This window comes from Microtus pennsylvanicus, chromosome 22 (genome assembly GCF_037038515.1).
Source record: "Microtus pennsylvanicus isolate mMicPen1 chromosome 22, mMicPen1.hap1, whole genome shotgun sequence".
NCBI lineage: Eukaryota > Metazoa > Chordata > Mammalia > Rodentia > Cricetidae > Microtus > Microtus pennsylvanicus.
The window spans coordinates 25007691-25029078 of NC_134600.1; the positions used below are offsets into that span (position 1 = coordinate 25007691).

Below are 21388 nucleotides of genomic sequence, written 5' to 3' on the forward strand. Positions count from 1 at the left end.
GGTGCTTTCCAAAGGCAGGAGCAATTCAGAGCTGTGCCAAAGGTAACTCTCCCCACATCCTCAGCAGCTGGGTTAGTTTCCTTTATCAACGCTGGCTGCTTCATTGGTCCGCCATGAGCGCTCATGTAGTTTATTACAGTGACTCACAGTTGTCTCGTATTAGCAACCATCTTTTTTTTTTCTTAGATTTTCTTTTCTGTAAATGGGCTCCTCCTATCTCTGTTCATTTTCCCATTTAGCTTTGTGCTTCTCTTGTTTGTAAAAGCACTTTTCATGTTACAACAAATACTCCTCTGTTTGCTGTCACCCTAACCAACAGGCTGTCGAGCGTGTCTTTCCGTCTTCTGTATTTATGGCCAGTGTTGGATACTTCACTGGCAAGTCACAGTATAGATCAGTATGCTAGGAACATGGAAACGATCTTTAAAACCAAACCAAAATGGTCTTTACTTAAGGGCATTTTTCTATCTCTCTGGCGTCCACCTCCGGTTCTCTGCAGTCGCTCAGGTCAGTAGCGCTCCGGGTTCAGCATTCTGGTCCCACCTGCCCAACTCTTGCCCATACCCTTTGTGTACAGCTATTGTATTTCCGAAAGTTGAGTTTTTAAAGAGATTTTCTTTAAAAGGTAGGTTTACATTGTTGCCATTCTATATTATGATTACTAAACAAATGATTATGAAAATAAGAGAGGTTCATCTTTGTATTATGTATAACACACGCCTTGAGCAACTGTATCGGAGTAATCATCTGTTCCCAGCAGAGTCAAGGCCCGGACTGGAAATTTTCAGACAATGTGTTTCATGGCCTGCCGTGTACCCTCCTGAGAGATACGAGAGAATGGGGATTCATTTATGTCTCTCCAGAAGGGCCAATTACTTTATATGCGACGGACACTGGAAATTAAACCTTACTCCTCTCATCAAAAATCAGCAGCATAGAGGAAAAGGCTTCGGGGGCAGAGAAGGAGCCTTTCCTCAGGTGCAGCGGACAGCCGGCCTGCAGCTCTCAGGGCTTGAGTCCGGTGCGCACCAGGAGGGCGGTCTCAACGTTCTCATTCCAGCCTTAACATTCCAAGGTTCTGCTGATTATGCTGGAGTGCAGGGGTCAGAACAGGACGGCCTGGGGCTCAGGGCTGGGTGGGGCCCCTGAGTGGGGTCCCTGCGCAGGATCTTCCTATAGAGTCCAGTGTCCTGTGTGCAGAGTCCGACCCAAGCCATGCGCTGGCTGAGGGTCTGGAGCCACATTCTCCTGCCCTTGTTCCTCTCGCTAGCTCTCATCCAGCTGTTTATCTCCGACCACAAAAGTACGAAAACCCTCCAATTCTGGAACCGGCAGTTAGAAGCAAAGCACGTCGAAATGGGTGAGTGACCTGTGATGCCAGGAGGGGTGCTGTGGCGGTGCCCCACGGGCTTCTCGGTTGGGGCATCCTAGCTGCCTCAATTGTTCATTTCAATACTGGTCGTGTGGTGGTGGTGGTGGTGGGGTGGTGGGGAGACATTTTTTAAAGAAGGTTCTTTATGTTGTGAGGGAATCTAGTGAAAACTGAACTCCGATTGTTCCCACTGCCTAAATTCTATTGATGAGAACCAGAAGGAGAAACTGGCTATGCAGTTTAGTGTAGAAAGACGCCAAAGAAAAGTGGCCAGTTTCTGTTTCTTGGCAGTCCCCTCATTGCCAGGGGCCAGAGATGCCAGAAGCAGACTCTCGTGGGGGCTCTCATGCCTGATCTGGCTCTTACATGATTTTAGGGTTAGCTCTTCCGAGGGAGCCATGTCAGAGAAGCAGGGACGATGGGCTAAGATAAAACTCCTTCTGGTCAAGAGACTGGAATTCCGGGCTTGGGTGCCGGGCTAGCTGTCCATCTGAAGGGATCAACCTCCATACCAAGGGGCCAACCAAGACACTGGTGTAAAAATCGAATGAAATCTTGAGAAAATCTGGAGTTTAGTTCAAAGCAATACATTTTTGGTTTCTTCTTTTTGAAGTTGAACTTTATTCATTATTATTTTGAAGGTGGTGTGTATCTCAGATCCACACACGCCTGTGGAAGTTGGAGATCAACTCTGTGCAGTCTGCTCTCTCCTCCACCTTTTTGTGGCCCTGAACTCAGGCATTTAGGCTTGCAAGACCTTTGCATTTGCTCGCTGAGCCCAGCTTTCTGGCCCTGGTTTCAGAGTTCAGATAATGGTGACCAGGTCATTTCTCCTGAAATCAAACCTGGAGCAGCATCTTGGACACTCTCGAAGCCTTAGAATCTTTTCTATTTACTTTGTCTTTTCATTGTGTAATGTTACTGTAGGAATTTTAACATTCTTCAAGGATAGGAAATGAACTAATGATCAATAAGATTTAATTCAAGAACTGAACTGTAATTTTTTTCCCAGCCGGATGAGCTCTGCATCTAATTAAACAATCTGAAACTAAATAGACTGTTCTTACAAAGCCTGTGAGTTCTGCCACCAAATAATGGGTAGAATAACTTGATTATTCTTGTGCTATAAAACATGAGCACCAGATATCAGATATAAACTTCGTTTTTTCAGAAGCCATCAGAGTAATAACATGAGCCGTCAAAATGGGTTTTTGAATTGGAACTCAGTTTTCATTATAGAACTTTCGCAGATAAGTGATACTATTATGCTATCACTTTTCTACAAAGGAAAAATATCTTCATCTGGAAGGAGCTTTTTAAGTTTCGTGGCAAAGCAGGTTGGAGAATTGCAAGTTTCTTTTTAGTTTTTATTTATATTATTATTATTGTTATTTTGTTTTTTCAAACCATGGTTTTTCTGTGTAATAGCCCTGGCTGTCCTGGAACTTGCTCTGTAGACCAGGCTGGTCTTGAACTCACAGAGATCTCTCTGCCTCTGCCTCCCAAGTGCTGGGATTAAAGGTGTGTGCCACCACTGCACGGCTCAGGTTTCTTTTTTAAATAAGGGATTAATTACTTAGCCAGGAATGTCTTTGTAAAACTGTTCTGACAACAAACTATTTCTAAGGTATGATATGGTATATTAAAACTGTGTGGTGCAATTGACAATTTGCTAATTTTGATTATCTTGTCGAAGTTTTGTAGAAGTTGGCTAATCAACACTGAATAATGCCATCTCATATTTTTTTCCCCCGGAAACTAGGGGAAATGAGTTGGGGATTAAATTGTAAGGGTAGTGTGTCTTCATTAGTTTTCTATTGCTGTAAAGAGACAACATGGCCAAGGCAACTTATACAAGAAAATACTTAGTTAGGGGCCTTGCTTATGGTTTCAGAGGGCGAGTCGATGACCGTCATGGTGACAAGCATGACAACAGGCAGGCAGACACGGCGCTGGAGCAGCAGGGGAGGCTCTCCAAGCAGCTGATCTGCAAGCAGGAGGCTTGTAGAAAGAGAAACAATGGGCCTGGTGTGGGCTTCTAAACTTCAAAGCCACACCTGCTCTTAATCCTTCCCCCAAACAGTTCTGCTAACTAGGGACCAAGCCTCCAAACATATGAGCCTGTAGGGCCGATCGTATGCAAACCACCACGTGAGGACTGCATCTAGGTGTATGTAAATAAAAAAGCAAGCTGTTTGAATATGGATGAATAGAGCTTGAAACAGGAATAAAGTGAGCACTAAATTGGCTTTGGTTTTAATTTTTATGCTTTTTGGTTTTTTGTAGACTGTGCTCAAAAGCAAACTTGTCCATCGTGTACCCGAGACAAGAGAGTAAGTTAATTTTCTTATGAATAAATTGTCCTGGGAATGTTATGAATTCACATGCTTACAGTTGTCACCTGGAAGATGTGCTAAGTTTTGTTTCCTACACTTTGACAGCTGAAACAAATAATGACAGCTATGAAGCTATGTCCCTTTACTGTAAACCATCCTTTGTGGGTCTAAAAAAATAACGGAAATACTTCAGTATAGGCTTGTACTTCCATCTGGAAAATAATACATCAAAAAGAAAGCAAGTTTTTGCTTGAAAAATGAAATCACACCAAAATGTTGGAAGAATTTTTGTAAACAAAGCTATAGCTTTTGAAATATGGCAATATTTTCATTATAACCTCTAAAGGCTAGAAAGAATGGCACATGATCCATAACCTCAGCGTAACTAAGGTCCCCTTCTCAGATGATTAAATGTCTTTTTTTTGTATAATTATTTTTTATTTCCAGCTTTGAAGAAAAACAACAAATAAGTAAAAAACAAAATCCCAACAGCGATGAAGCAGATAGTGTCCAATAGTGTACAGATAGTGTCCAATAGGAGATTATTGTTCATGTCCCAGCTGCCCAGACTCCAGAAATAATCACACAGAAACTGTATTAATTAAATCACTGCTTGGCCTATTAGGTCTAGCTTCTTATTGGCTAGCTCTTACATCTTAATTTAACCCATTTCCATTATTTTATATTACCACAATACTGGTGGCCTACCGGCAACGTTCTAACTGGTGACTTGTGTCTTTCTCCTCTGGTGGCTCCATGGCATCTCCTTGACTCCGCCTTCTTTCTCCCGGCATTCAGTTTAGTTCCACTGCCTAGCTCTATTCTACCCTATCACAGGCCAAGACAAATTCTTCATTCATTAACCAATAAAGGCAACAATACATAGACAGAAGGACGTCCCACACCACACAGCTGTGTGGTAACACTTGAAAAGTCATTCAGGTCTACTCTCTTGGAGAACTGACCACAGCACAGACAAGGGACACATTCTGGTGATGGTTTCTGCTATCGTGATCTAGATAAGTATCATTGGCCTCTGCTCTTCTTCCTGGTCACTCTTGTGCTTCAGTGAGGACCTGAGTTTCTGGCTCATTGAATTCTCCACTCTGTTCCCACCACATTACCAGCTTTCCTCAGATAACTCTGGCTCAGACACACGCTGTCTCCATGTTCCTCAGATAACCCTGGCTCAGACACACACTGTCTCCATGTCCACTTCCTTAACTCTGTAGACCGAATAACAGGGATAACTCTCTGAGCCCTGAACTGCCTATGGTGCCCGTCATTTTCTCCTTTCCTGGCACTGTACCTATGCTTATGCCTCAACAAGATAAGTCTATCTACCCACCCTCCCACTCAGCCCTTTAGTCCCTTCAGTTTTCTTCAGGTGCTTGCCCCTGACCTCACCAGGCTCCCTTGTGAATTTTAATCATTCACGTAAATTAATCCCCCCACCTTTTTGCTTTTCATTGTTTTGCCATGCAAAATTTCAAGCATATAAAAGTAGAGGAAGCACACCTGTGAACTATGGCATGAGCTCCTTGTCCTTCGCTAGGAAACTGAGGTAGGTGCATCACTTGAGTCCAGGAGTTGAAGGCTAGCCTAGGCAACTAAAAGGAACCCTGTATTTAAAAAATAATATAGGAGACAGTATAATAAAACTTTATAGCACTAAGGGTCATCTTGGGTAACTTTATCTCATGAACGTCCCTCTTTCCAAGTAGATTATTTTGAAGTCAATAATTACATGAATATCATCTTATTTGTAAATATTTGACCCTCTATATATGTCTTCAATAAAATTGAAGTATTACATATATAATCACATCTAAAAATTAACAACTAAGTACCCAGTTACTTTTTTTGATTCATATTTGTTTGTTTAAATCAGATCCACATGCTGTAATTGGTTGAGACATACCTTAAGTCTCTTTGAGTCTATGCATTCTTTAATCAGATCCACATGCTGTAATTGGTTGAGACATACCTTAAGTCTCTCTGAGTCTATGTATTCTTTCTATTCTCCTTTTCTTTTATTGCAAATTATTCGTTACAGAATAGATTGTTGTCCTGCTGAGCTTCCTCTAGGCTGGATTTTGCTGATCACATCCACATTACTAAGATGACTTTATTGTTATTGTTTACCTTTCCCTGTTTTTATAAGGTTAGTAACTAGACAGAAAGGACTGAACACATTCTTTAGGGGCTTTTGGTGGTAATACCAATGCTGAAGACACATTAGAAGACAGATAGGACTGTGGTCTAGCCTTAGGTGACGCCAGCAGTAAATGATCTTCTCCTATATTGTTAACAAACTTGCCTTTCTGTTGGCCACTCACATTGCCCAGCTCTGGTTGGTCTCTGATCCTCCTATGCTCCAGTGCGATGCATGATTAGCTAATTACTGCACAGACACATTACAACACAGCCCTCGTTAGTATAGCTGCTAAGGCCACCTGATCCCAGGTGCTAATTATTCTTTGCTCTTTTGGTTAGCAACATTTCCTAAGAACGCCCACAGTAGTAGTTCTAGAACATTGTAACCATCCTTAAAATGCCAATATCATCCACACCCCTCACATCTCAATCTCAAAAGGTGACTTGATCTTTTAATTTTAAAGACAAAAACAGAGACTCTGGGTATTAGCTTCAGTCACTGAATTTTAGGATGACTGTCATTTTTATTCAGATTTACATATCCTTATCATTTTTCCTTAAAGGATTAATACCTCCTGCAGTCCTGCTATGCTTCATAGGACTTACACCTATGCATCGTTCCATTTTCTTTCATATGATATATATTGTGTTGGTCTTTTGCTGTCATGTTTCCTGTTCTCAGTTCCCTAGGACAAAGGCAGGGTTTTCACCACCTTTGCGTCAACACACCTCACACATTTCCCAGCACACACTTGCAGTGATCGAGTGGAAAGCATTCGATAACTATTGAGCTATTAGAAGAAGCCTACACTGCATTCAATACACTCTCTAATGTAACAAGGTAGAGAGTTTTATCTTGAAACATTTCTACACACAAGCCATTATGACACATCTGGAGATGGGTGTATTTGAGGGTGATGTGAAAGCGATTCCCACCCTCTCCTAGGATTAATGAAAGGGTAGCTATGCATGGTCAGTGTAGAATCAGTGTGCTGTCTTCTGAGAAGATCCTCTGTCCTCACACTAACTGAGAGGACAGTGACTTCCACTAGCAGATTTTATTATTTCCCACACTGCTCCAAAGACCTGTTTTACAGGCAGCAATTCCTACAGCAACCAAGTATTTGCATTCTCCTTGGAGCCACACAGGAGGGACAGATGTTTGGCATATCTTGGAAAGCCCTACTTTGTGTTCATTGTTTCACTTAACTCAAGAGAATTATCACACCAGCACCTAATTTCCTCCAAACATTATAGTTTGAGTTCATATAATGTATGTTCTTAGGTGAAAGAGAATCTTTAGATTCTGTTTGAATATTTTCCTTGTAGTCTGATAGCAAAGGCCATCCTTTCTAGAATTAGAAAATGTTCTGGCCAAAACAAATCCATAAAAAAAACTTATTTAAAAGCCCACCCTTAACTTGATCATAAACACAGCATATGAGAAAGAAAATGTGGGGGCTGGGGAGCTAAGTGAGTGAAACGCTCGCTATAAGCACAAGGAACTGAGTTAGGATCCCTAGGACCCATGAGAAAACCCAGGGCTGGGGAAGTCAAGTCAGACAAATCTCTGGAACTTTCTGGCCAGCTAACCTAGCCAAACAGGCCAACCTGGGGCCAGGGAGAGACCCTGTGTGGAAAATAAAGAGGGTGCCTCCTGAGATCAACACTTAAAGTTGATTCCTGGCTTTCACACGCATACACACACTCATACTTTGAACACACACATACACTCATGCCCTCATGCACCACCAAAACGTTGATGTATTTGTTCCATTAAAAGTAAACCTTTAAGAAGACCACGCCAACTAAAATAGGCTAAGCAATTTTTGTGGGTCTTTTGCTGCCGTTTAGAGTTTTGTGTATCACTGCTGAGTCTCTGAAATGATGGTTCTCGGTCCTGAGGTCACAGTGGTGAGATTGTCTTGGGTAAGTTTTGTTCTTGACTTATAGGAGTGACAAGGCTGAATTCTGCCGTGAGTTAAAGCAGTGCCTCAGAGTAGATCCTGGGTTGTCTCTACAAACAAGTCTTTCCCATTCATCCCTTCCTGATATGGATTACTGTTCAGGATGGAAAGGAATGACATATAGAAAGCTATAAGACTTGTAAACCTCTCATGGCCTAACTTATGTGTTGACTAGTTCACGTGGGAAGGCTGTTATGTGATTATCAGATGCATTTATAAATGCTGGAACCCACATTGCACCAAGAGATCCATTTTAACACTTGTTTTTCCGATAGTGAACACATACAAAAGTGTGTAGGGCGTATATACTAGGAGATGATGGGTTCAGATCCAGACATGGCATTGAACGTATCGCCTTTGTAAAGTCCTCCAACTGAAAACAAACAAGAGCCAGAAATATGCATTATTTTCCAGGGCAAGTATTCCTGACACAGTGCATGCTCTTGGCATGACCCTTCTTGTGGAGGATGCTTTTCTTTGACGTGTTTAAGGCCATCTGGTAGGCCTTGTGTTCTCTCTTTTCTGCTGAATGATGCCAGAGCTTTCTCTCTTACACGTTCTTTTAGAAACCTTCAAGGTGCATCTCTGTAGTCTTGCCTCTGTTCTTGCGTCAGCCTAAGAAGCAGGCTCGGTGGGTAGAAGTTCTTACCGCAGAGTCTGTTGGCCCAAGGTTGATTCCTAGTACCCACAAGACGGAAGGAGAGAACTGGTTCCTGTAAGCTGTCTTCTGACTTCGTGCACGCCACAGCTGTGTATTGTACACGTGTGCACACAGACGTGATAAGGAAATAAACACAGTCTTAAAAAGCGCACAAGTATACGCACACCTTTAAAGACTCAGAGGTGCTGTCATCTCATTGATCGCTTAGAGCTGCCGTCCGTTTCTCTGCGTTGTCGTCTTCCTTTGGTTCAGATAAAATGAAAAATCCTTTTTGTTCTTTTTCGTAGGCAATGTATGTATTTTACTACTGCTTGCCACACAGCATCATGTCGTCTTTAGCAAACTTTCGTGCAGGTTGCTAAAGCCTCCCCGTAACCAAATGCCACGGCATCTCAAACCATCCACTTGCTCTTCCAGATGTTAGCTCTTTCTTTGGTCATCTTGCCCTTTCCAGGGGCCTCTTCACTCACCCACCTCTCCTTCCCTTACCTCGTTTCATCTTCCTAATGAGAGCATCCCTAAGTTAATATACTCGTCTTGGGTTTTGTAACATGAAGTATTTTGAATGTATTTTCACTGAAACTTTTTTATACAACATACTTTGATCATTCTTTTCCCTCCCTCAATTCTGTATAGATCTTCCCCTTCCCACCCAACTTAATGCTCTCTCTCTCTCTTAAAAAACAAAAAGACCCACCCAAACAGAGCAAAACAAACAAAAAAACATTTAAAAATAAAAGCTAAAAGAATAAAAATAAAACTTGGAGTCCATTTTGTGTGGACCAACTCTTCCTGAGCCCCTGAGGCTTGCCCTTGAATATGCGTGATATTGAAGAATGTGTTTAACTGAAGAAAACTAATTTTTCCCTCTCCCAGCATCCATCAATGGCAAATAACTTCCCAGAATGCTATCTGGTTTGCACCTGTGCAGGTCCTGTGCATGATGTCCCTCTATGAGTTCGTATGCGCATCAGTCTTGGTGCAGCTGGAAAGCACTGTCTCCTTGGCATCACCCAGCACCTCCGGACCTTACACTCTTGGCTTCCGCTTCTGCATAGACCTCTGAGGCTTGAGGGAGGGATATGGAAACTACATCCCATTCAGGACTGAGCACTCTAAAGCGTCCCCCCTCCCATTGTCCGGTTGTGAGTCTCTGTGTTTATTACCATCCACTGCAAGGAGAACATTGTTACGATGGATGCTCATCCTGTGCTCTCTTACCGGAGACCCTTACGCCTACCAGATCTCTAAGAGCGATGCTCACGGCTGCTAGATTAACATTTCTTTCTTGGTATTAAAATGCCTTTAACTAAGTTGATCATTTTGTCTTCTTTATTCCTGGCATCATCCCTCAAGAATTCTAATTTTAAAAATCTTTGACTTCTCTGCCTTCCAGAAAACATGTCTATTCTTTTCTTTTCAATGGAGCAATCCTAGACATTGTATACTGCTACTCAATCCCTCATTTTCATACCCCTGACCTTCCAGTCTCTTCTCAAGCCTTAGTCATTATAATTAGATTTTGAATTAAGTCACCTTTACCTCCCAAATAATCCAATTCAGTCTCTATTGTTAAGTAAAACACAATATATGAACCCCTTAGTTGGACAGTCAAAGCCCATCACAATGCAAGAGACATCTATCTTTCTGAATGACTTTACAAAGACCCACCAGTACAGATTTTCACTTTGCCACCACAGTCCTTTAATTAGTGTTGTGTGGTGTCTCCTGCATCTCTCCCCTTCCCTGTACACATCTGCTTGTTCCTCAAGACTCATGCTACATTCTTCATATTGCTCGAAAGAAACCTTGTCTGGTCATTCTGAATAGAAGGGATACTTTTTCCTGTTACCACATTTTAAATGTTGACTATCTTGAAATTATAATATTCTTGTATTCAGAGATGTGACTTTGTTTCTCTAAAGTGTGCACACTCCACCTTCCAGGAAGCAGAAACAATGCTTTGTTCATCTGTCCAATCTCTGCTGCACCTGGCTTGTAAACTTTCTTTTGTTCTTTGCATCCTAACACTCATTTCCTGTTTGTAGTATAATATTACACCCTTTTAAGCACAATATCAACCCACTACTTATCATCATTATGTACCTCTGCCCTTCCTGTATTTACATTTTAATAATGTTTCCATATAAAATAGCAATTTCTATATGTGCATAAAGTTGTTAAAATAGGTTCTACTCCAAAATGAATATTCCAGCTGTCCCATGGAGCCATAGTAACCATCACTCCAAAGCCCTTAGCTAGACTCTTAGCTGTCATATAAGAAGTTGAGGTTATAAAGCTCTCCTAGTTACACGGTTCACCCTCCTTAGCTACAAGGAAAATCTCATGTTATATTAGTTTTAAATTATACATTACCAATTTGGGACACTCCATATATTATACTGTTACCCTGGGCAATGAATATGAAGTTCTGTGCTTTGAAGACTTTTTGGACATAGTTACAGTAGTTAAGGTATCTTTTTGTGGTTAAGTGGTAGAAACTCATCTCAAGCTGATTTAATAGAAGAGAGAATTCAACGCCTTCATTAAACCGAGTGGGCGTGGCCTCATGTTCAGCTGTCACACTCTCAAAGGCTGTCACACTCCTGTTTCTCTTCTTCCCTGTAGAGTGACCTCACTTTCTCCCACACAATCTGGGTCTTCTCCAAACCAGCAAGGAGAATGATCACTGCTACAGCTCGCACAACGTCTGTGGCTCCAAAGAGAGTTCGAATTCCTCTTCTTCTGGTCAAACCAGCACAATAGACTGGCCAGAGGGATGAACTACCTTGAGTGTCACTGCCCGGGTCAAATAACCGCAACTGCTTTATATGCAAGAAAGGAACAGAGAAGAGCTGATTGACAGCTTCAGAGCCACACAGCATCGAGTGAAGACACCCACAAGGACAGAGGATATAATTATCAGAAGTGGAAACACAAGATGGGTCCACACTAGACAAATCGAACTGCTTCCCTTTGCCCCATTTCAGCCTCTGCCTGTTGAGGACATACATGTCATTTTAAAAATGCCTCAGGCAAAATAACGCTCTCGGTCCTCATTAAAAGTGACATTTAATCACAGTCACTGTGAGTTCTGCTCCCAGTTGAGTCTAGAGTCTCACACAGACACGAACAAATCCTGTGTTTGGAAACGAGTAACCATGGGCCACGCTCCATCACGTCAGCGACACAACGAATTAAACAACTCCCCAGAATCAACAGAAAAGGAAAACCAAGGTAACGATAGTAAACGTGGCCATTCAGAAAAGAGGACAGTCGTTAGTGGTATTGTACCAGAGTCTGTGCTACGTGCTCATCTCGAGTTTCCCAGGCCGAGCAGTGAGCTCTTCGGCCAACAGGTACATCCAAGTAACGCATCCTAAAGATCTCCATTTTCCAGAGGGAGATACTTTAGAGGACACTGTGGACCTGTGATGGCTACTGGGGGCTCCTGGGTCCTGTCAACCAGCATAGCTCTTAAATAACAAGTTCCTCTCTGTTAGGTTCACATTCATGAGGCAATTTCTCCTCAAACTGCCCTACGCCATAAGCTTGACTCTTAGGAGCTCCGAGAACTAAGAGCTAAGGCTAGCTGCAGGCCCTTAGCACTGAGTCTAGACCTTGCCTTTGCAGTGCCATAGCCTAAGGTAACAGGTCTGTCTACCCAAGTGACCCCATTCTCGGGTTTCCTTTAACAACTTGATCTGACCTTTGATCTTGGCAAGTATGGAAGAAAAGCTTCTCTGTGATTCTTCACCTCCATCGTTTTGGGGTTCTGCAGCAAGGAGTGACGTGAGTATATCTAGACTCAGTCTCCCACCACCGTTTACAAGTTCAGAACCGGGCTGCCATCTTTACTGGCTGTGCAGTCCTATTATGCAAGTCATTGGCCCGTGCTGTGCTTTATTGTCCCCGTCTGTGTAGAAGCTAGCTTACAGGAGTGTTAGGAGAGTGAAATGAACTAATTCCTATGGAAGACTTAGAACAGTGCCTGTCTCGGGCTAAGTCCTGCGTGGCAGCCGTTTATCAGTCTGAACATCTGCAGAAAGGACTTATGTTTATCTCCTGTGTTCGTTTGCTCACGTGTGTCACATGCTTGCCTGAAGCCCTCATAGGCCAGAAGAGGGAGTTCGATCCCCTAGACCTGCAGTTACAGTGGTTGTAAGCCGGCTGAGTACTGCGAACTGAAACCCGGATCTTCTGAAAGAGTAGCAAGTCCCTTTAACGGTCCAGCAATCTCTGCAGCTCCGCTCCTGGCATTTTTGTCTTCTTCCAGGGTCTGGTCCTTGCTCACACAGTTGTTCTCATCACTGGCCTTTTCTGCACCTGATGCTGACAAGGGTTTGCGTTCAGACTTCCTGTTTCCATGGGACCATCGTCACCGAGCAGACGGTGGCGGGAACTGACGCGAGGCTGATTGACAGCCAGCACGACCAATACCATCGTAAGAGAGACAGGCTCCCCCCAGGAGAGTAGATGCCGCAGAATAGGGACTTCAGGACATTTCAAACACTACCTCGTGCTCTCTCAACACTGCTTCCTGACACAGGTTTTGGGTTGAATCCTCAAAAATGCAGCATCTGAGAAAGGGATTTAAGTGTGCGTGACATCTGTGTGACTGAGTAGTAGTGAAAATTCCACGAAGGATTCCCAGGATCCTAAGAGAAGGGACGAGAGTCAAGAAAAGATAAGAGCTCAGCATGTGCATTTGCCCTGACCTATGGATCACCTGTGGTTTAAAAAACAAAAAGAAAAGCATCTAGCAGAGTAGTCTTTTAGCTCAAAGCAAAGATGTTCACTGGGACACAGTTTGGAGCTCTGTATCAGTCAGTCAATGAGGATAGGAATCTCAAAGGCAAGGTGGTCCCCAAGGGTAGATATTCCCAAAGGGAACTTGTGAACCCCAGGCAGCCATATCTACTGCTTCTGTTGTTTGAGAACTCAGGTCTGGAAGAAAAAAAAGAAAAAAGAAAAAGAAGAAAAAAGCCCTTCAAGGCCTCCAATGACTTCTACTACTAATACCTTAACAGTGTTGAGAACGGTTGGGATTTATTTTAAAAAAATATGTTGGGATTCAAAAAATGAAGATCAGAAAAACAAACCAGCCACCACTACGGAGACCTTTTACCTCTACCAAATCTTCAGACCGAAAGGGCAAAATCCTCTCTCCACAAATCCTCAGACTCCACACTCAGTCTCTTCCTCTTTATATTCCTCTCTCCACCCAGTCACATCACTCCTGTCTACACCTCCCTAGTGCTGGGATTAAAGATGTGTAGCTCCTAAACACAGGGGTTAAAGGTGTGAGCCACCACCACCCTGGATCTGTTTCTAGATTGACGTCGCGGGGCCCAGGGTAGCCTTGAACTCACAAAGATCCCGAGTCCTGAGATTAAAGGTGTGTGCCACCACTCCCTTGTACTAGTTCTGCAAACCTGCTGCCAATGTTACCTACTCTGACACTGCTTTATCTCCGCCTTCCGCACACAGTGCATTTGGTGCCGAGAAGAAAAAGTCTGCAAAAAGTACTGTTTCCCATATTCTGACTGCAAATTCAACTCCATCTTCTGGGCGAACTGTAGAGGTAAGTGGTCCTCATTTCAATTTTTGTGACTTCATTGCATCTGACTTGCGCATAGTAGAGATTTGCTGCATTTGAGGGATTCAAAATGATTGCATTTGCATTAGTAAAATTTTCTAGTCCAGGGCTGCTCTTCAGTGCTGCCCTCGTGGGTTGTTCTGGGTGGAATTGATTCAAAGTGAGTCAGATGGGACCCTTGCCGTAATACTCAGCAGTTAGATTTCATTTGTAAAAATCTCTATTGTGGGATGTTCATAACCTAGTTAAGGGATGTTTGTGTTGTGATGCTGTAGAAACTCTTGACTGTGTGTGTGTGTGTGTGGTGCACACATGTGTAGTAATAGGGAGCGGCGGGGCTGCGTCCCCAGCACCCGGCTGCCCCCACGGCTAGCTTTACCCGAAATAATTACATGGACACTGTATTCTTTTAATCACTGCTTGGCCCTTTAGCTCTAGCCCTTACTGGCTAATTCTGATATCCCAATCAACCCATCTCTAATAATCTGTGAGCACCGGTCTTACCGGGAAAGATTCAGCATGTCTAGCCTGGCGGCTTGCTTCATCGCGTGCGTCTGCCCAGGAGAGAGGAGCTGTAGAGTCTGAGCTCACTTCCTCTTCCTCCCGGCATTCTGTTCTGTTTACTCCATCTACCTATGTCCTAACCAATAAAATGGGCCAAGGCAGTTCCTTTATTAGCTAATGACCTTCCTCCATCACACATGTGATTGTATGTATGTGTATGTATGTACATATGTACATGTTAGTACTGCAGATGTTCTGAGCCAAGTGGTTTTACTGTAACACACTTCCTCGGCAAATGGAGTCTGTCTGGAGAATTACTATTAAGAATGGTGACTCCTTCAGATAGCAAATCTCATTTACCAAAAAAGTATCTTTCTATTTGTAATGTCAAATTTGGACATGCTATATGGTAGTAACCAAAGCAGGAAAAAAAAAGTACTAATATTTTTCAATGAAATTTCTAGAAAAGCTAAAACAGGTGATTTTCCAAGTGAGCACGACTTTGGTAAGAAAAGCCCATCTATCAACAAGTTGTCTGATGTTTTTCTTAACTGAAATGAAAAAATATAATTCTGCCTAAATCTCTGCTTGCTTCAGGTTCTATGGGTCTTTTAAATCAACTGTATTTGGACCTTATAAAGACAAACACCTTGCATTCACTAGGAAGAGAAACTCTGGTCTCCTGTTTTGTGTTTTCCCTTCTAGTTCATCTCACTGCCTCTCAGGCTAATAAGCTGTGTGGTCTGAAGGAGGGGAAAGTTCACCAGAGTAGACATCTGCTCCTCCAGCCAGTGTGGGCTGTCTCTGATAACAGAACGCTGGTGCTTTGGTGTCTACAGGCACCTTCCCAGAAATGGCAGTCTGGGCATTTACTATCTTACCTGCTGAGAAAGTACCAGAAATGAAACAGAGGCCAAATACAGGGGACCTGGTGCAGTAGGCTGCTAAGCTCTTTCCAATGCGGGTTTCAGCAGTGACTGTCGTATTAACGGTGGCCTTAGAACACGCAGGGCAGGGCATGCTCTTGTAGCCTCATTCCAACAGAGATCTGAGAATGTATGTCAGGAATTCAGATTGCATGATACTAGAAGAGTTAAAAACATAAGAATTTTTTGATCTGTTTTTAAAATATGTCTCTTTTCATCAATTTCAGTTGACCTGTTTGGAATCACGATGCTGATACTGGTCGCATTACTAGCAGTAGGATTCTTGTGGTATTGCCTCGCCTACCACTTATACATACAGGAGTATGTCATTTTTACCCTTCCTAAGAGTCCGCTTTTGGATGGTAGCACTGAAAAAAAAATACTAAGATAGTGAACAGGAAGTGTTTAGCTAAATGCTTAAGGAAAATACTGAAAGGTACATACACTGTTATAAGGTAAAAAGAAAGACTAACCAAGTTTCCTGTCCCACCTCCACCTCCAGCATGCCTCTGCTGAAGCCAGCATGCCTCTGCTGAAGCCAGCATGCCTCTGCTGAAGCCAGCATGCCTCTGCTGAAGCCAGCATGCCTCTGCTGAAGCCAGCATGCCTCTGCTGAAGCCAGCATGCCTCTGCTGAAGCCAGCATGCCTCTGCTGAAGCCAGCATGCCTCTGCTGAAGCCAGCATGCCTCTGCTGAAGCCAGCATGCCTCTGCTGAAGCCAGCATGCCTCTGCTGAAGCCAGCATGCCTCTGCTGAAGCCAGCATGCCTCTGCTGAAGCCATGCTGCAGCTTGGCTGTTTGTGGTCCTGCTGATTACCTTCATGCAGCTGAATTACATGGCTGAATGTTTCATATTGCACTATCGTCATACACTATTACATCCAGAAAACTGAATATTTCATCTTGTGCTATCCTGATAATCACCGTTATCATTTTGCTATTTTATGTGTTATTTTAAGATTTTTTAGCCATTTTTTCTTGTTTTTAGTAACCTAAAGGTTACCAGTGTTTATATATTGCTTATCTTTTAGAATTTACTTAGTCCATTTAATCCTCTGTTTTTATAATAAGATAAGAAAATTTTATATTAAGATAAGAAAATTTGAGGGCCAGGAGTGGTAATGTTCTCCTTTAATCTTTTATTGTTGTTCCCCAAGGAAGAGTTTAGTTTAGTTTCTCTGTAGCCCTGGCTGTCCTGGAACTAGCTCTGTAGACCAGGCTGGCCTGGAACTAGCTCTGTAGCCCTGGCTGTCCTGGAACTAGCTCTGTAGACCAGGCTGGCCTCTACCTCCCAAGTGCTGGGATTAAAAGTGTGCGCTACCATGTCCTGCAATTCTCCTTTATTCTTAGTACTGAGGAAGACAGGCAGGGCTTCTCTGAATTAGAATCCAGCCTGGCCTACATTGTTAGACCTTGTCTCAAAAACGTATTTTTGGATTCCCCGTTTTCCTTATCGTTTATCTCTCTTCCCTTGAGCCCCGGTTCTATAAGCCTTCACACTCGTTTGACTTTACGGAGAAGTTACTTTCCATTTTGCGACTGTAATTCCCCCTCAGAAGCTCACATTTCAAGTCTGAAATTTAAACTGTTCAAGCGACTGGATAGTTCACACACGAGTGAGTAAACATAGCGTGCAAACTCAAAACAGAAGAGCGAGTACAGTTCTACACCACCAATCCACATCGCTTGAGAGAGAAGCAACAATGTCCAAGCTGATGGAATTCTCTTTCTTAAATTTTCTTTCTTAAAATTACACTCCATCTTAAAACCACACCTCGCTTCATATATGTTCTGTTTCTTTCTTAGTTTGCCCCTGTTTTTCTAGGAGTTTTACTTTTTTCCCGTGGAGTTTTGAGATAGCTTCACTATTTCTTGTGATCAAACATGAAGCCAGGCCTGGTGCCAACATGCCTTTGATCCCGGCACTCGGGAGGTGCAGGCGTATTAGTGTATTGGGGTCGGCCTGATCTGCAGAGCAAGCTCCAGGATAGCCAGGAGAGAGACTGACTCTATCTCAAGGAACCAACTAACAAACAAAAAATATCCTTAGTCTAATAATAATAATAATATTTATTCTAATAATAATCACTTATCTTTACATTTGACAAAAATATTTTTCCTATAGTTATTCTTCTGAAGCTCTCCTGAGTGAGTTTTTAATTAAGTTGGCGTACACAATAATAATTTTCCTATGACATTTTTCATAAGTATATGTTATTATACTTTGTCCTTACTCTCCCCCAGTGTCTTCCTCTATTTCTCTTACCTGGCTCTTTCTCCCCCTCCCCCACCCATCCAATAGACCTCCACTGTGTTTGCAAGAACATTCTGTTCTAATTCACAAAAACTACTTTCTTTTCACAACTAAAGTAGAATATTTTGGTTCCCTGTCTTCCTCTGTTTCGAGTCTTTTCCTTTTGTTTCACAAAAACTACTTTCTTTTCACAACTAAAGTAGAATATTTTGGTTCCCTGTCTTCCTCTGTTTCGAGTCTTTTCCTTTTGTTTCTTCTCCTGGAGAATAGAGTGTCTTTTTCCAAAGTGGCTTTGCAGAGCTGGAAAATATTCATACAGCTCATAGTTCCTTCCCAATTTCTCTTTCTCCACTCTTTTATAGCTTGGCATGTTTTTTTTGTCAGATTATATGCCTTTTATAAGATAAGATAGGAAGAGAAGACAGTTAGAAACAACTAAAAATAGATGCATACATATAGGCTTATCTGCATGTAAAGCGATTTATGTGTCTATGTGTGTACATACAGACACACACACACACACACACACATAAATATAAAAGGTTGCCCAAAATACAGTTTGTTTGTTCAGCACCCCCATTTTGTCTAGGAAATTATATTTTCCTGATGTCGGGGTTTGTATCCTTCCCTTATTAACATATAACACTTTGTCAGTAGAAGACAAAGTAAGATGGTCATATCCCTTTCCTCTCAAAAGCAAAACAATAATTGTGCAGAGAATTGATGGGACACAGTGCCTGCGTGGCAAGAGGCTCTTTTTTGTATTTTCTTTAACAGATGATGGTGTATTATAGCATTACCTTTTTGTGTAGTGCTTACGAACACAATAACAGACGACAAGCATAGGAACAGAGGCCATAGCAAGCGCCCATTGCTGAAGCTTCTTCTATTTCCCTTTTAAAAGGTGATTTGGAAATGCAATCTGACAACCGATTTGGTTCTGGTTTAGCTTGGCTGTCCATCCCCAGTTTAAATTTCTTTTACAGACATTCTCTACCTTTGCTAATTGAGTGGCCAGGGCATTCATGAGAGAGAGTATTCTATAAAAAGAAGTTGTTCTTGATCATCCAGCCATCCCAGCTGGATTCTAGAGACGATGTGGCTCAGCAGCAGTGCGCTTGCCTAGCATGCAGAGGGCCCTGGGTTCAAGTCACAGCACTGAGCAGAAGTTCTAACAGAAACATGAGTCTTTACCTCAAAAATGCTTGCTCTCTTGGGCGATGGTGGCACACGCCCCTAATCTCATCACTTAGGAGGCAGAGTCAGGCTGATCTCAGTGAGCTCGAGGCCAGCCTGGTCTACAAAGTGAGTTCCAGGACAGTTAGGACTGTTACACAGAGAAACCTTGTTTTGAATTAAAAAAAAAAATGCTGGGTGGTGGTGGCGCACGCCTTTAATCCCAGCGCTCGGGTGGCAGAGACAGGTGCCTCTCTGTGAGTTCAAGGCCAGCTTGGCTTACAAAGCGAGTTCCAGGACAGGCTCCAAAGCTACAGAAAAACCCTCTCTCAAAAAATAAAACAAAAAATTAAAGTTTTAAATGTTAATAACACATAGATATTTGATATACTCGTTTTCTCAAATGCTTGTTCTTTATCAAAGTAGTTATGATGTGATACGCACTCAGTATCCATGTCACTAGAGATATTGCGAGGGAAAGATTAATACTTTGCCTGCATGTGGGACAGAGAGGAGGAAAGAAGCAATTGTTGGTTTTATTGTCATGTGATATTCCATTTAATTCAGTTGTATTTTTCTTAAAATGCACTGCTCTCCTGATGAGTAGATAAGACAATATTTCATGTTAAGAAAGCAACTCTACTATACTCTATACCAAGAATTAAGATAATTTCAACTGTAACCAATCTTAAACTTTAAATTCACCACCATTTTGAACAGGCAGCAGACCTTTTATTATGCAAGAAATGGACCAGTTCCTGGTTACGGCGACTGGAATGCTACCGGCAAGTGCTTTCTTCCATTTGACAGGCTACCCCAGACTTTTTCAGTGGCTGACAGCCAGAAGTCAGGCTCTTTGTAGGCCCACAGAGCTAAGGTCCATGTGGGAAACGTGACAACAGATGTCATTATCCTCATTTTGCAAAACACATTAATAATTCAGTAGTTAGACTAGGATCTGCAAAATAGTAACAGAAATGATCATCGGAGTACTGGCAGGGGAGTGCTAAAAATTTTAAACTATTTGGGGATTTAATTACTTCCCCTTTCCCTTCCTTACCATTTAACTGAGGAAACCCAAGGAGACCTTTGTCTTCAGGAATTCTTGGGGATTTCTCACCCAGCCCTCCAGGTTACCCATTGGGCAACTCTTCTCTGGGTTCTTCAAACTTCCCTTAGTTCCCCCCTCACTTGTGGCTTCCTCTGGCTGGTCACCTTCATCTCTACACAAGGCAGAGAATAAACAGGCTTCAGGTCTGAGGAGTAGGAAAACATGGGGTTTATACATTGTTATTTAACAAAGCGTGGGGGAGAAAGCGCAGTGCTGGCCCACACTGAGTTCTTGGAAAATGTATCTGGATGATTTCCTGACTTAGGGAGTCACTGATCACCACTGATTTTCTGTCACTGAGGACAACCAGTCTTGTGGTTTCTTCAAACACTTGGCCTTTTTCCTCTTTGTCAGATTCTCACCAGGCTAATGCTACCCTATGTTCCTTGACTCCTAAATATTCAATAGCAGTAGTATTAAGATCACAGTAGTGTACTTATGGTGCCCGTGGACATTTTATGGCTGATGTATTTAAAGATTAAAACTGTAATGCTGTTACTGGATTTTGTTAAAAGTCTTTGAGAAGGTAAATTTATTTCCTTTTCCATAGCATATTATGAATAAATAACTGAACAGACAGCTCTTTCGGAGAGAGAAGGCGAACGTTCTTCAATGGTAAGCTTCTTAGCAACACTGCAGAGAATTTCTTTACTCGGCCCATTTGTAGGAAAAAGCTTTTCAGGAATACATCATTAGAATTATTGAGAAAGGAACACTGAATCTGTGAATTCCATAGACAAATTTCAGTCCCCGAATTGAAGGGCATTAAACCCGAAGGCAAGGGAAGAAGGAGCTGTGCGAGTCACTTTTTATATTTGTTGATAAATTTAAAGGAAAGACAATCAACTCTATTGAGGAAAAACAAAGTATTGATCCAGCAATGGCAGAAACAGGATTGGAAAGAGGAAACAGGGAGGTAAAGAGTCCAGGTCCAGAGGAACAGGAAAACAGAAGGAGAACAGCCATGTGGGGTGCCGCTCCCTGAAAGAGGCCCACAGGCCTGCTGGATTTCAGCAGTGGTGTTGGCAGGAGTCCCGCGTGTACGGGGCAGACAGAAACAGTCTTGGGCAGAGGGAAGAGTCGAACTGACATAGAGACGCCGGAGAGAGAACACTGCAAATCGTAGAAGGAGCTCTGGAACCAGCCAGGCCTTCGGGGACTAACCCATAGAGAGACAGCGGTGTCAGTCATTAGATGCAGGATGCAAACCACAAATGAGGTCCTGGCGTCTGGAAGAATGAATGCCTTGTCCCTGGAGAAGGAAGACACAGGAGTGGTGTGCCGGGGTCCGCACCGCAGCAGCTGGCATTGATCTAGGCCAGAGG

At 42.7% G+C, this 21388-nt stretch overlaps 2 protein-coding genes across 3 annotated transcripts in view; both read left to right on the forward strand.

Moving 5' to 3' along the window:
* Positions 1 to 1215: 1215 nt before the first annotated feature.
* The window catches only part of Pttg1ip2 (PTTG1IP family member 2), a 28819-nt gene continuing 8646 nt past the window's right edge, over positions 1216 to 21388 (forward strand). Inside the window, exons 1-6 of one of the 2 annotated variants that reach the window (XM_075956313.1) lie at positions 1216 to 1360; positions 3659 to 3705; positions 13984 to 14077; positions 15750 to 15843; positions 19673 to 19737; positions 20614 to 20678. In XM_075956313.1, coding sequence (XP_075812428.1) covers positions 1216 to 1360; positions 3659 to 3705; positions 13984 to 14077; positions 15750 to 15843; positions 19673 to 19737; positions 20614 to 20627 — 459 coding nt within the window. In that variant the 3' untranslated portion in view covers positions 20628 to 20678. Of the gene's footprint in view, positions 1361 to 3658; positions 3706 to 13983; positions 14078 to 15749; positions 15978 to 19672; positions 19738 to 20613; positions 20679 to 21388 lie in introns of those variants that run through there. The other variant, XM_075956314.1, reaches the window with a different exon arrangement.
* Cdk14 (cyclin dependent kinase 14) overlaps positions 3665 to 21388 on the forward strand; it is a 591789-nt gene continuing 574065 nt past the window's right edge. Inside the window, exons 1-2 of the mRNA XM_075956305.1 lie at positions 3665 to 3705; positions 13984 to 14077. The gene's annotated coding sequence lies outside the window, so the exon portion shown is untranslated. The remainder of the gene's footprint in view (positions 3706 to 13983; positions 14078 to 21388) is intronic.